Genomic DNA, 12401 nt, shown 5'->3' on the forward strand with positions numbered 1-12401 from the left:
TCCGCAGATCTCGAGGCGGGCGCCACGGAGGCGGTTGGAGACATGTCGGAAGGGGACCCGTCGCCCCGGGGCGACGGAGCAGGCGGCGATGGATCGTCGTCCAAGTTCAACACGCGCAACCCCGCGGTCAAGCGCATCCTCCGGGAGCAGCGGGAGATGCTCGCGTCGGACGAGGACGAGAACGACTGGGCGCTGCACGCGGAGATGTGCGAGGACGACATCTTCGAGTGGCACTTCGCCATCATGGGCGCGGAGGGATCGGAGTTTGAAGGGGGCATCTACCACGGCAGGATCCTCCTTCCGCCGGAGTATCCCTTCAAGCCGCCGTCGTTCATGCTCCTGACACCGTCGGGAAGGTTCGAGACGATGACGAAGATCTGCCTCTCCATCACCCAGCATCACCCCGAGCACTGGCAGCCGTCGTGGAGCGTCCGCACCGCGCTTCTGGCGGTGAGGGCGTTCATGCCCACCCCCGCGGACGGTGCCGTCGGTTCGTTGGAGTTTAACGTGGACGAGCGCAGGGCGTTGGCGGCGAGGAGCAGGTCCGAGGTGCCCAGCTTTGGCAATGCGGCGCGGCGCGAGCTCACGAACGCGGTGCACCGACGCATGCTCGCCAGGTGGGAGGCGCGAGAGCGAGAGCGGGAGCGAGAGCGAGAGCGGGAGCAGGGGAAGGAGGAGGAGGAACATGAGGAGGAACACGAGGAACAGCAAGAGGAGCAGCAGGAGGAACATGAGGAGCAGCAAGAGGAACGTGAGGAACAGCGGGAGGAAGCCGTCGAGCCCAAGCCGAGGAAGGTCGCCGTGACGGAGGAGGAGGACGATGACGAGGAGGAGGACGAGGCCGGCGGCGGAGGCGTCGGGGCACCTCGCGACGGTGTCGAACCCGGGGTTGAAGAGCGGGAGCGAGCGACGCCGACGTTGCCGCCCGGGCCCGGGGACGCGCCACCGCCCGCACCCCCGAGCTACGCGCAGGTGATGGAAATGCTGAAGCAGGGCGCGACGCCGCCGGGGATACGCGACATCGATGATAAGCCGCCCGATCCGGACGCGACGATACCCGCCGCGACGATGTCCCGCAGGCGCAAGCCGTGGGAAAAATCGGAAGGAGCGTCGGGGGCGGCGAACGGCGGCGGGGAAACAGCTGGCGGCGAGTTGGGTTCTTCACCCCCCGGTGACTCACCCCCCGCTCGAGCTCGCGTCGACAGCCCCGCGGTGGCGGACCTGAAGCGAAAGCTGGACGCGCTCGCCGCCGCCCTGGTGGCGGCCATAGCGGCCATCCTGATCCGCAAGTTCGTGCGCAGCCTCGGCGAAGGGGAGCCGTAGCTGAGACTTAGCCGGCGAGGTTCCTCCAAACGTAAACAACTCACTTTTCCACGCGGCATTTCGTCTCTGCCCATTCATTCCTACGTGGCACACATGGCGGGAAGAAGCGCGGCGTCGGCCGCCGTGATCGCGCTCCGTCGGGCCCTCGTTTTCACGCTCGCGGAGTCGCGCGCTGTCCAACCCCCCCGCGTCCACCTTCTCGCGTGGAGCGTGCCCCCGCGCGAGTGGATAACCCGCGACTTCGGGGGTTCGCGCACGAATCGCGGGCATTCGACTTGGCACCGGTCGAGCGCGCCGCGTCGTGTCCCGAGCAGGGGACTGCACGCGTCTGCGTCGTCGCGTTCGCACGACGCCGAGGCGCTAAATCGTGGCGACCAGAGCTGGGCCATCACCACCCCGATCATCTCCGATCAGGTTTCCATACCCGACGGGGTCGTCGGAGACGTCGTGGAGATACCAGTCGGGGTCGGGGACGTGGTCGACGAGGGCACGCACGCGGTGATCATCGAGACGCACAAGGCTTGCCTGAACGTCAAGGCGACGGGACACCGCAGGATGCGAGTGGTCGAGGTGTTGACGCGAATAGGCCAGGAGGTCAAGGAGGGCGACAGGTTGCTCATGGTGGAAAAGGCGGACTGACGTTGGACCCGTCGCCGACGAAGTCTGAGCGGAGACGCCGTGTTTAACTTTTAACTCTCAGTTAACTCTCAGATGTGTCACGTGTGCTTTGGTACTTCGACCTACGTTAATAGAATCCCGGTGTGCATGCGTGATGAAGGTAGCTCCGCGACGAGGAGCGTACCGTCAATCCAATCGCCCCCAAACGACAATACGCGGTTTTTTGCAGCGTTCGTCCGTTGCGCGGGTCAGCGCCCCGCCCCCAATTTCGGTTTCATCGTCTTCGCTCCTCACTTGGTCGCCTGATGGTACAAAGCCTCGAGCTGCGACCTGCCCGCCCCGTTCGACACGCCCCCCGTCCCGGCGCCCGTGACGCCGAGGCCGCTGAGCGCGTCGTAACCAAACTGCAAGCCGCCGTTAACCCCGCCGCCCAGGTCGTGCCTCGCCTGCGGGCCCAACCCGCCCATCGCGGCGGCTCCCGCCAGCCCCGGGTGCCTCGCGACCGCCGCGTTGACTCCGTACGCGCCCCAGCCCCCGAGATTCGTCGCGTCCCCGGAGTGCCGCGACTCGCTGATCTGCTTGTACAGGGACTCGAGCACGTCGCCAATCTGCCCGGCGTTGGCTCCGCCGCCCTGCTGCTGCATGCCCGAAGACGCGGCCCTCTGCGCGCTATTCTGCGGGTTGATGAGCAGTGCCAAGAGCTGCTCCTGGATGTGCTCGACGGTACCGATCCTGTGAACCAGGTGCGCCACCTCCAGGCGGCAGATCTGGAGCTCCTGTCGCATGTGCAGGTCGAGCGCGGTGCGGCGGGGGTCGCCCCCCACGCCAAACGCGCTCTCGTCGTCCCAAGCGCCCCGGCGGATCTCCTCCTGCTTCTTCTGGGACGTCTTGCGGCTGATCTTCTTGAGGTTATCCTCTCCGCCCTCGTAGAAGTCGGGGTTGGCGAACGTCCACGAGCTGTGCTCAACCTTGCGGAAGCCCTGCGTTTCGCGACGGGGTGTGGAACTTCGTCAATCGATTAATTCGCCCAAGGAATCTCGAGGTTGAATCGGGGCTTCGGGGCGGTCGACGCGGCGGGGTAAAGGTGCGGTACCGCGGGGCTCTCGCGCGCGTTCGGCACGCGGGGCCCCTCGAAAAATATGCGGGCGCCAGTGCGGGCGTGCGAATCCGGGTCTCGCGGGATACTCACGTAGGAGTTGAGCTGCCTCACGAAGCTGCTGAAGTTCGGGTGATTGAAGTTCGAGGGCAGGATCTTGGTGCTGAAGTCGTTGAGCTGGTGCACCGTGAACTGCTTGCCGTTTCCGGACCACGAAACGATGTCGTCCGTCTCCGGGTTGGAGACGATCGAGTAGCTGCGGGGTGGCGAGAGGATGAGAGATGCGTCAGGAGGGCCGAAGAGGGGCGAGCACAACACGGAAACACAACTTGTCGTCGGTGGCTGAAATTGCCCCATCAAAAATGCGGGACTTCGTACTCACACTTTCCGGAGAAAGGGGGCCGCGATTTCCACGCCACGGACGCCCATCGATGCTTATGCAGGTACTTGAAGGCTTTCAGAAGCTTGATCTTTGGACGAGGGACCGGACTGACCCTCGCGCGCCGTCCAGGACTGCGTTGCCGGCCGGGCGATTCAGACGACTAAGACGCCGGTTTAAGGCCAAAAAAATCAAAACTCCAGGGTGGCCCCCTGTTGCGTCACGAACCAATTTTTGTATTTCTCGTCGTGAATAGATAACTTCAGAGCTCACTCGTGCGTGTATGTGTCATAGTCTATAAAATATGTGGAATTCGCTTCCGGAACGTTTCGGCGTTTTCCACTTTGCGAATCGCGTTATGTGAGTATCATTCGATCGGCCACTTTGTTGTCTCGGGCTTCGCGCTCGTACAGATCAGGGAAAAACTCGTACGGGGGACCTTCTGCTGACACACTCGAACTTCGCTCAACCGGCTCGCCGCTGCCGGTGCTTATCCGGGTCATCGTTCGTGTGTCATCACCCACTCGCGCGCGATCGGAGGAGGCGCGATGGCGACGTGCGCATCATCAGCGACGTCGATGCCGCGGGTGGCTACCCGGGTTCGTGCGCGCATCGGTGGCGGCGGCGCGACCGGGCGCGTCGCGCTCCGCCCCCGTGCACGCGCCGTCCCCCGCGCGGCTCCCGTCACGACGACCACGACTCCCCATCCCTTCGTGGACTTCGACACGACCGGCTGCGGACCGTTCCCGCTGCTGGACCCGACGCGGGGGTACACGCACGTCTCCCCGGGGGTGTGTGACACGTGCGCGGACTCCGCGGAGGCGCGACGCGCGTGGGTCGAGCTGCTGTTGGGCCAGCTCCCGTCCCATCGCGCCAACGCCGAGCGCACCGCCAAATTCCTCGGCGACGAATGCCCACCGGACTACACCGAGAGGTACCGAGCGTGGGAGGGCGACTACGAGGCCTACCTCGAGGAGGTTTCCAAAGACGGCGTGCCCAAAGGCCAAGGCGCCACCCTGCTGGACATGGTGGACGAGAAGGAGCGGCTCTTACGCAGGAGAGGCCTGGACGACATGTTCGCGGGCCTCAAGGCTGGCGAAGACGCAATCGCGTCGGTCCTCTTCCACTCCATCGCGTCCGAGATTGACAACATCTGGTCCCCGGATGAGCGCGACACACGCGACGACGACGATGCGATGGCAAAGGCGGCGATGATCCGCGCCGTGATCGAGTGCTGCCTGGCCGGTAACCTCTTCGACGCGGGAGCCGCCGCGGCGGTGCAGGGGGTGCAGGTTGGCGATTTCTGCGAGCCCTGCGTGGTGGAACCGGATTCGCGAGAGATGAGCGAGGAGGAGGCGGGACGGTACAGGCTGGACGCGGACCAGCTCGCGGAGGTTTTCGCGCGCGCGAGGGCGCGGGTGTCCCGCGACGCAAGCCCCGGCGGTTGGAGGTTCGACTCGTTCTCGGAGATTTGCGAGCGCTGCGTCGCGACGGAACACCCGGGCTGGCGCAGAGTCGTCATCTTCTGCGACAACGCCGGCGCGGACGTCATGGGGATGGTCGTGTTGGCGAGGGCGCTCGCGGCGATCGGCGGGGAGGACACCAAGGTGGCGCTGGTGGCCAACACCCACGCGGCGCTCAACGACGTGACGCACGCCGAGCTGCGCGGTTTCCTCTCGACCGTGGCGGGCTGGGGCGAGTCGTCGACCGGTGACCGGGCGGGGGGACCGTCGGATCCCGTCCTGGCGGCGCAGATGGAGCGCGGGCGCGTCACCGCGGTGCCCAGCGGGCAGTTCAGCACCCTGCTGGACCTGAACCGCACGGGCCCGGAGCTGAACGCCTGGGTGGAGGAGGAGCTGAAGAGCGTCCCGGCGGGTGGGGAGTGGCTGGTGGTGTTCGACGGGATGGGCCGAGGGCTCGAGTCCAACTGGAACCCGGCGCCGTACTTTAAGGACGGGGTGAACGCGCTCAACCTTGCGATGGTGAAGAGCGAGATCAACGCCAAGCGACTGGGCGCCGAGGTGTACGACTGCGTGGTGAAGCTGTCCGTGGGGGGCTCGAAGTGAGCGTTTAGACTGAGCTCGTCGCGTCGTTGCAAGAAAAAAAAATTGTCTTGTTGCGTGCTTTGGAGGCCGGGATCGTTTTTGCCAAACAGCGCGTTCATTTGTCGTCGCATAGATCGCAGCGGGCGCGCGGTTCAAACGTGGCGAGTCTCTCTCGAGACCCTCGCTTCCGTCGCGTGTACGCAGTCGGCTGGTGGTCCGACCATCGTGAGTCGCTCGCGGGGCGCGGGCGTTATTAAAGAGCGCGCGGCGTCGCGTCGGTGAGCGGTCCGTTATCAATCAGCCGAAGAGAAAGGCGGGCGGGGCGCCATGGTGAAGCCCCTGAAGGGCGTGGTGGTATCTAATAAGATGATGAAGAGTGTGACGGTGATGGTGGAGCGCATATACAAGCATCCACGGTGGGGGAAGTACGTCAAGGCCAGGAAGAAGTACATGGTGCGCGCCCTCCGAACCCCGCGATGTTCCAGCCGCGATCGCCAACCCTAAACGCGAAAGAGTCCACCACCGAAACGAACCTCGACCTGAACCGTTTCCCCCGTCCTCTCGCAGGCGCACGACGAGAACAACATGTGCGGCCCCGGCGATAAGGTCCTCATGGTCCACTCCAGGCCCCTCTCCAAGAACAAGAAGTGGGTTGTGACGGAGATCCTTCGCAAGGAGCGGGTGTACGATCACGACAACGTGGGCAAGCGGAAGGAGTTGCGCGTGTTCGACGGGGATCTCGGACCGGCGAACGCGAACGCGGGGTCCGGGGACGACGTGACGGGCCTGGGTGCCGCGCCGCAGGTCATAGGCGTGCCGTCCAAGCCCGCGCAGGCGTCGTTCAGGGGCTTCGCCTCCTCCGTGTTTGGCTTTTAGTCCCCATACATCCGTCTCTTTTACAAAAGGTTTTAGTCTCTAATACTCACGTCTTGAGCTCGTAGTACGTGTTGCTCTTGGGGTCGAAGTAGTAGTTCAGCACCGGGTCGTAGATCAGGTCGAGCTCCGCGGGCTCCTCCTTGTTCTCCCCCTCCGATTTGATCTCGTTTTTACCGGCGAAGCTCGGCGAGTTCGGCTTGGAGTTACCGATCGGACCGGCGCGAGCGACGTTTGCCTCGCCGTTGACCACGTGAAGCGGCTCTTTCGATCCGTTCGTGACCGACGGTTCCTTCGCGTTGGCGTCCGGCGTCGTCCGCGTCCCACCCGTCACGTCGTGGGCACCCATCGGCGGGGGCACCGTGCTCCGCCGCTCGCCCCCGGAGAGGATGAGGTCGGGGGTGAACAGGCGCAGACCCGCGGGCGTCGAGAACCCCCGGCTGTTGGTTTGTTTTCCCCAAATCGACGACGAACCCGTCCCGGGCCGGGAGGACCAACCCCCGGCCCCGCCGATCCCCCCCCACCCGCCGTCCCCGCTGGTGCTGCTGTCCGCGCCCCTCGAGTGTCCCCCGCGCGACGGCATGTCCGACACCCCGATGATCTGGCTCTCCCGCATCATCCGAAGCTGACCGGACTCGTCGTCGGAGGAGAGCCCCAGCCCGTCGTCGTCGTCGCCGTCGCGGGTGGGAGCCGATCCGTTGGGGTAGTACGCGATGCCGTTGGAGTCGCGGTGGGGCTCGAACGTCTCCGCGATCGGCTCGATCCCGCGGTCGTCGTCGTCGTCGTCGTTTAGGTCGGCACCCCCCTCGGCACCCCCCTCGGCCGGGTCCTCGTCCCCAACCTCAGACGCCGCCCTCGACGCCCGGATGACCGTCGTCGACGGATGACCCCTCGCGGCGTTCGCCCCCGGTCCCTCCCCGTCCATGTACACGCCGCCGCCGTCTTCCCCTTCCTTTTCCACCCCGTCCGCCTCCCCCCCGCGAGCCGCCCGTGGAGCGCCGTGGAGCTTGGACGGGGTCTGGATAGTCCGCTCGACGGATCCCCGGCCCCCGCGGGCCCCCCGGCCCCTCCCGCCGTACGTCCTCCGCCCGGGTCTGCCGTCCAGCCCCGCAGAGGGCGAATTCAGATCCGCCGCGAGCTGGAAGTCGTCGTCGTAGCCTCCGAAGCCGTGAGGGTGCATCGGCGACGCGATGCTTCGCGTCGGGGGCTCCACCGTCACCACCACCGCGTCGTCGTCCTCCGGACCGCCCGGAACCACCAGGCGCGGGGGCGGCGCGTTCCCTCCTCCCACGAACCTGTCCAACGACGAGTTGGACAAACCCAGCTCGGAGTGACGCATGTTGGGCATGTCGTCGTCGTCGAAACCCGGATCGAAACGGTTTTCGAAACGGTCGTCCGCGTACCGCCTGCTGGAGTACGCCCCGGGCGGCGGCTGCGGCGTGAAGCTCCCCGCGCCGGCAGCCGTGGCGCCAGCCGTGGCGCCAGCCGTGGCGCCAGCCGTGGCGCTTTCTTCGTCCCCGTCGGAAACGGACCTGGAACTCGCGTTCAGGGATCCGATCGGGGACCCGGGACCGGACGACCGCTGCGAACGCCGCGAGTGGCGTGCCGGGAAGTGGTTAACCACCCCGCCTTCGCCGCCCGCGTCAAACGAGTGGCTCAGCGACGACACCCGCATGGAGCCGCCCAGGTCGCACTCGTCCAGCCCGCCTCCTTCTCGAGAACGGAGACTCGGCCCGAAATCGAGCCCCCTGCTGCTGCTTCTCTCCCTCCCTCGCGGGGATAGCGCGGGCAGCGCGCCGGTGGAGAGCCGCGAGCCCCTCGATCGAGGCGACGCGCCCCCGACCGTATGCGCGCGGGGCTGGGCGTTCGCCTGCGTCCTCCTCGCGCCTCCGGGAGTCTTCGGGCTCGCTCCAAACGTCACCGACCTCCTCCCCGACGCTCCCCCCTTGGGGCTGACGCTCAGGTGGCCGCCCAGGTCCCCCAGCGCCGCCACGTCGTCGTCCCACTCGCGAGACCCGTGCGATATCAGCCCGCCCGGCTTGCCGCCGGGGGACGAAACCTTCGGCCTGGCGTCGACGTGGGGCAAATCAATCGCCCCGGGTCCTCCACCGCCGTTGTTATCCACCGAGTTTCGTCTGTTCAGCCTGTCGATGAACCCGCTCGACCGCCCGTGTCCTTGCGCGGCGAAGTAGCTCGCCAAGTCCTCGTTGAATCGCTCGGCGCGGGTCCGACCCGAAGTTCCGGGCGTCCCGTCGCGCGAGTGCACGCCGCCGTTACCGTTACCGTTCGTCGGGCTCCACCGTCTGTTGTGCTCGGGTTGCGACGCGGGCCTGCTCCGCCCGCGCGACGGCGGCGTGGACGCGACCCGGGTGCCGAACGCGAGGTGAACGCCGTCGCGGCTGGCGCCCCGGCTGGATACCCGGTGGTCCGCGTGCTGCTTGCGCCCGCTCGAAGGGGCGGAGTAGCTGAGATGCTGGTGGTGGTGGTGGCCGCCGCCAGCTGTGTTTCCTCCTATTCGCAAGCCGGCGACGCCCAGCCCTCCGAATCTTTCGTCGATGCATCCCTCGCGCGACGACGCGCGCTTCGGGGACCCACCCAATACGTCGTATACATCCGCGTTTGGTAGGCCCGCGACGCGGCACGCCATCAGCTTGGCCGGGTCCAGGCACACCGTCGTCCTCTCCACCCCCGGGAGAAAGTCCGCCGCCCTCGGCACCGGCTCCGGCGCCGGCTCCGTTTGCGAAAATTGCGTCGATTCGCCGCCAAAAAACGCCGCCGCCCCCGTTCGGCTCCTCGACGCGTCGCCGGGCCCGCACCCGAACCCCCGGATCCCCAGGCTCCCGTCGGTGCCCACGCACGCGCGCCCCCCCTCCGTCATCGTATCCTTGATCCGCGCCGCCTCCCTCTGAACGCTCGGGTCCACCCCGTGCTCCTGGGGCGGCGACTTGGCGGTGAAGATCTTACGAATGGCGCACGTCGCGCCGACGCCAACGCCCTCCACCGACTTGAACTCCGCTCGTTGTTCCGCCCACAGCGCCGCGGTGAGGGACGGGAGGTCCAACGCGAGGTTTACCCACCTGTCGTACGGCACCAAGGCGGATGGTAAGGGTACCTGGGCGTGCAGCGGCGTCGACTTGACGTCTGTGAAGGAGGTGGAGAGGATGAGCCTTCGTCGTGTGCCCTCCTGGTCGGCGACGACGATCTCGAGCGAGACGTACTGGCCGGACGGGAGGAGCATCTGGAACACGAGGTACGGCTGCTTGAGTCCGACTGCGCGCGGGATGCGGGGTTTGGGGAGGGTTTCGGTCAGGTCCGGCGAGGGTTTCGGTCAGGTCCGGCGGCAGATCTCGCGCGCGGGTGCGAAAAGTCGCGGGGAGGCGGAGGAGCGGGAAACGTGCGGAAATGCGGGCGGGCGCTCACGTCCGCGCCTCTCGTCCGCGGGTAGCTGCATCTTCAGCCCCGGCGGTCCGGTCACGTGGTGGACGTATCCCTTGACGCCCTTCTCGTACATGCGCTTGACGCATTTACCCCCCAGCATCTTCCATCCCTCCGTCGGGTCCTTGCCCTGTTGGTCAAACATCAGCCACGGTGGAGAGGCCGGGTCAGCGGAAGGGAGTGTTGATCGCGCGTCGGGGCGGGAGGCGGGAGGGGAGGTTGGGATCGTGGCGGGAAGAAAACGCGCGCGGGTCGCCCCCGCGCGGGTCCCGAGATCGTCGAGGCGGCCCGGCGCGGGAGAATCGGGTCTCGGGTGAGCGATCCAGGGCGCGCGAGGGTTCCCGCCCTTCGCGCGCGGAGCCCGCCACCATGGGATATTTCTCGACATCCGAGGGCGGGTTCCGAGGAGATGCGATGTCGAGCAGCGGGGCGCGCGCTCACCTGCGGGGTGAAGACCTCCACGAAGGGACCGCCCTGAAATGTTGAGAACATGGCGCGCGACCCTTCTCGCCGAAAGAAAGGTCGCCCCGTGCCCTCCCGTGCCCGCCGCGCACGGATCAGAGTGCGCTGTCGGTCGAGATGCTTGGCGAGACTTTCTTTGACCGGGTCCGAAGAGTCGCGATGGAGGCGCCCTTGTCGTACAGAGCTCTCACAGCCGGGCAGTCGGGATTTTTATTCGAGATGACGTCGATACCACGTCAGCAGATTCGCTAACCGCATCTCCGTACGGAACCTTCCCAAATTCCTGGTTTCAGATCTCCGTCGAAAGCACTTTCTAACTGAGCGCCATACGTTTTTGAGCCAGCGCGGCTTCGAACCGTTTGTTTGAACCTCGGAGCGGCAGACCCGCGTCGAGAGAAGAGGGGGAAGAAACGTACTGGCGTCGGGTGCGACGGGAGGGAGTATCACTGTCCTCGGGCGCCGTATCCGCGTTCCTGAACCGGTCCAGTCGATCGGTACACCCCCGGCGGTACCCGCGAACGCGTCGCGCCCGCGCGTGACCCACCCACGGGCGCCCGGTCACGCCAAGTCGCGTGGTCGCGTCGCGAATTTTGAGACGAGCCCGCCGCGATGGCTGCCGAGGCGACCATGAACGTGCACACCCGGGAGATCGCGAAAGAGCTCTCCTTCGAGGACATCTCCGTCCACTCTCCGGGTCTTTTCCGCAACGGCGACGCCATGCGCGCGCTGAAGGCCAACCCCGACGTTCCCACCTTCAGGCGCGCGCTCGCCGAGCTCAACCAGACCCAGGATTCCTTCAGGAAGATCCTCGAGGGCGCCGCGGAGAAGGCGCTGGGCAACGGCGAGACCGACCTGGAGCGCATCAAGACGAACATCAAGAGGCTAAAGTTCGGAACCATCGAGCTCGGCACCGAGCGCGCCTTCCTCCGGTCCATCCTCGAGTCGAGGCCCGTGCCGTCCACGCCCCCGACCGAGACGGAGGAGTTCAAGGCGCGAAACGCCGAGCTGAAGCTGCTGAAGGATGCCAACGACGCGGAGGAGCGGAGGGTCGAGGAGCTCGTCCGAGCGGTGGGCGCCGCCGCGGAGGAGTTCGCCGCAGAGCACGCCCGCCTCGCCAAGCGCGTGGAGGCGCTCGAGCAACTCGAGAGGGAAGCCGAAGCCGCCGAGCTCAACGCGGGCGAGGCCAACGCGAAGATCGCCCCAGACCCGGAAGATGAGAAGCTCTCCACGGAGGACGCCAGGGCCGCGCTGGACGCCCTCGACGCCCAGGCGAGGATGGTGGGTGCCGCGTTGCGGTCCCGGGACCGCGAGGCGGCGGCCATGAAGGCGTCGCTCGAGCCCGGGGAGGCTGAGCTCGCGAGCGCCGAGGCGGAGCTGAAGATCATCGCCGGGCTGGGAAGAACCGCGGCGAGGGAGGCGGCGGCGACGGCGCAGATTGCCGAGACGCGCGCGGTCATCGCCGAGCAGAAGACGCTCATCGAACGCCTCACCGGCGTGAGCATCGTGACCAGCGACCCGTCCGCGGGGTCCCTCGTCCTCAGGCTCGTCACCCGCGTTGACGCGACGCCGGCGTTCGCGATGGCGATGGACGATGCCGGAGCGCACCCTAAGCACCCCGTTCCCGTTCCCGCGCACGACGAGACCCACACGCTCACCGTCACCTTCCATCCGGGCACGACCGCGGTGAAGGACGCGGTGCTCGAGCCGACGGGTGTTCCGATGGACGACATCGTCCAGGCGGCTCGCGCGTCGGGCGCGGCTGAGGCAAACTTGCAGAAGCTGACGGCTGAGTTGAAGGTTCGCATTAACGCGACGCACGCGAGGTGCGAGGCGCTGGGCGCGCTCGCGAACACGTTGTCCATGGACTGGAGCGCGTCGTTGTCGCAGATCCGCGTCGGTTTATACGGCGGCGCGGGCGGAGCGGTGGCGGCGGTTGACGTGCCGCTGGAGTGGCCGCTGAACGGGGCCAAGTGTCGGGTGGTGGGTCTGGCGGGTCTGGCCCCGGCGGTGGTGGCGGCCGCGGCGCAGAGGGTCGAAGCGAGCGGGTACGCGACCGTGACGGAGGCGCTCAGGGCGACGCGGGATGCTCTCGCGGCGTCCGGCCACTCCGCGTGATGACGATTCACTTGTACTTATGATAAAAACGACGTCGAGACTCGTAAAGAGTAAA

The 12401-nt window shown here is 66.7% G+C and overlaps 7 protein-coding genes across 7 annotated transcripts; 5 read left to right on the forward strand and 2 right to left on the reverse strand.

Annotated features, from left to right (window-relative positions):
• Positions 1 to 42: 42 nt before the first annotated feature.
• Positions 43 to 617, forward strand: MICPUN_71095 (predicted protein; the record flags this gene model as incomplete). The annotated part of the gene is made up of 1 exon (XM_002507745.1): positions 43 to 617. A coding segment is annotated over one exon (575 nt), but the record flags the coding sequence as incomplete, so codon positions are not given.
• A 799-nt stretch (positions 618 to 1416) lies between these two features.
• Positions 1417 to 1962, forward strand: MICPUN_60447 (predicted protein; the record flags this gene model as incomplete). The annotated part of the gene is made up of 1 exon (XM_002507746.1): positions 1417 to 1962. The coding sequence occupies one exon, from the start codon at positions 1417 to 1419 to the stop codon at positions 1960 to 1962; it is 546 nt and encodes a 181-aa protein (XP_002507792.1).
• A 41-nt stretch (positions 1963 to 2003) lies between these two features.
• Positions 2004 to 3466, reverse strand: MICPUN_105904 (heat shock transcription factor; the record flags this gene model as incomplete). Its single annotated transcript, XM_002508033.1, has 3 exons — positions 2004 to 2921; positions 3131 to 3293; positions 3420 to 3466. 3 exons carry the CDS (start codon positions 3464 to 3466, stop codon positions 2232 to 2234), a joined length of 900 nt encoding a protein of 299 aa, XP_002508079.1. The 3' UTR covers positions 2004 to 2231.
• A 498-nt stretch (positions 3467 to 3964) lies between these two features.
• Positions 3965 to 5482, forward strand: MICPUN_60449 (predicted protein; the record flags this gene model as incomplete). The annotated part of the gene is made up of 1 exon (XM_002507747.1): positions 3965 to 5482. One exon carries the CDS (start codon positions 3965 to 3967, stop codon positions 5480 to 5482), a length of 1518 nt encoding a protein of 505 aa, XP_002507793.1.
• Positions 5483 to 5788: 306 nt separating this feature from the next.
• MICPUN_60450 (predicted protein) lies at positions 5789 to 6272 on the forward strand (the record flags this gene model as incomplete). Its single annotated transcript, XM_002507748.1, has 3 exons — positions 5789 to 5914; positions 6029 to 6226; positions 6267 to 6272. The coding sequence occupies 3 exons, from the start codon at positions 5789 to 5791 to the stop codon at positions 6270 to 6272; spliced, it is 330 nt and encodes a 109-aa protein (XP_002507794.1).
• A 63-nt stretch (positions 6273 to 6335) lies between these two features.
• On the reverse strand, positions 6336 to 10261 carry MICPUN_60451 (predicted protein; the record flags this gene model as incomplete). Its single annotated transcript, XM_002508034.1, has 3 exons — positions 6336 to 9606; positions 9757 to 9899; positions 10211 to 10261. 3 exons carry the CDS (start codon positions 10259 to 10261, stop codon positions 6384 to 6386), a joined length of 3417 nt encoding a protein of 1138 aa, XP_002508080.1. The 3' UTR covers positions 6336 to 6383.
• A 1157-nt stretch (positions 10262 to 11418) lies between these two features.
• On the forward strand, positions 11419 to 12349 carry MICPUN_52974 (predicted protein). The gene has a single exon (XM_002507749.1). It carries the CDS (start codon positions 11552 to 11554, stop codon positions 12344 to 12346), a length of 795 nt encoding a protein of 264 aa, XP_002507795.1. The 5' UTR covers positions 11419 to 11551; the 3' UTR covers positions 12347 to 12349.
• Positions 12350 to 12401: the final 52 nt, after the last annotated feature.

Source organism: Micromonas commoda, chromosome 8 (assembly GCF_000090985.2).
Source record: "Micromonas commoda chromosome 8, complete sequence".
NCBI classification, from domain to species: Eukaryota; Viridiplantae; Chlorophyta; class Mamiellophyceae; order Mamiellales; family Mamiellaceae; genus Micromonas; species Micromonas commoda.

Bases quoted from the DNA above. Each gene is read 5' to 3' on its own strand.
- MICPUN_52974 (XM_002507749.1), top strand. From the start codon at position 11,552: ATGAAGGCGTCGCTCGAGCCCGGGGAGGCTGAGCTCGCGAGCGCCGAG.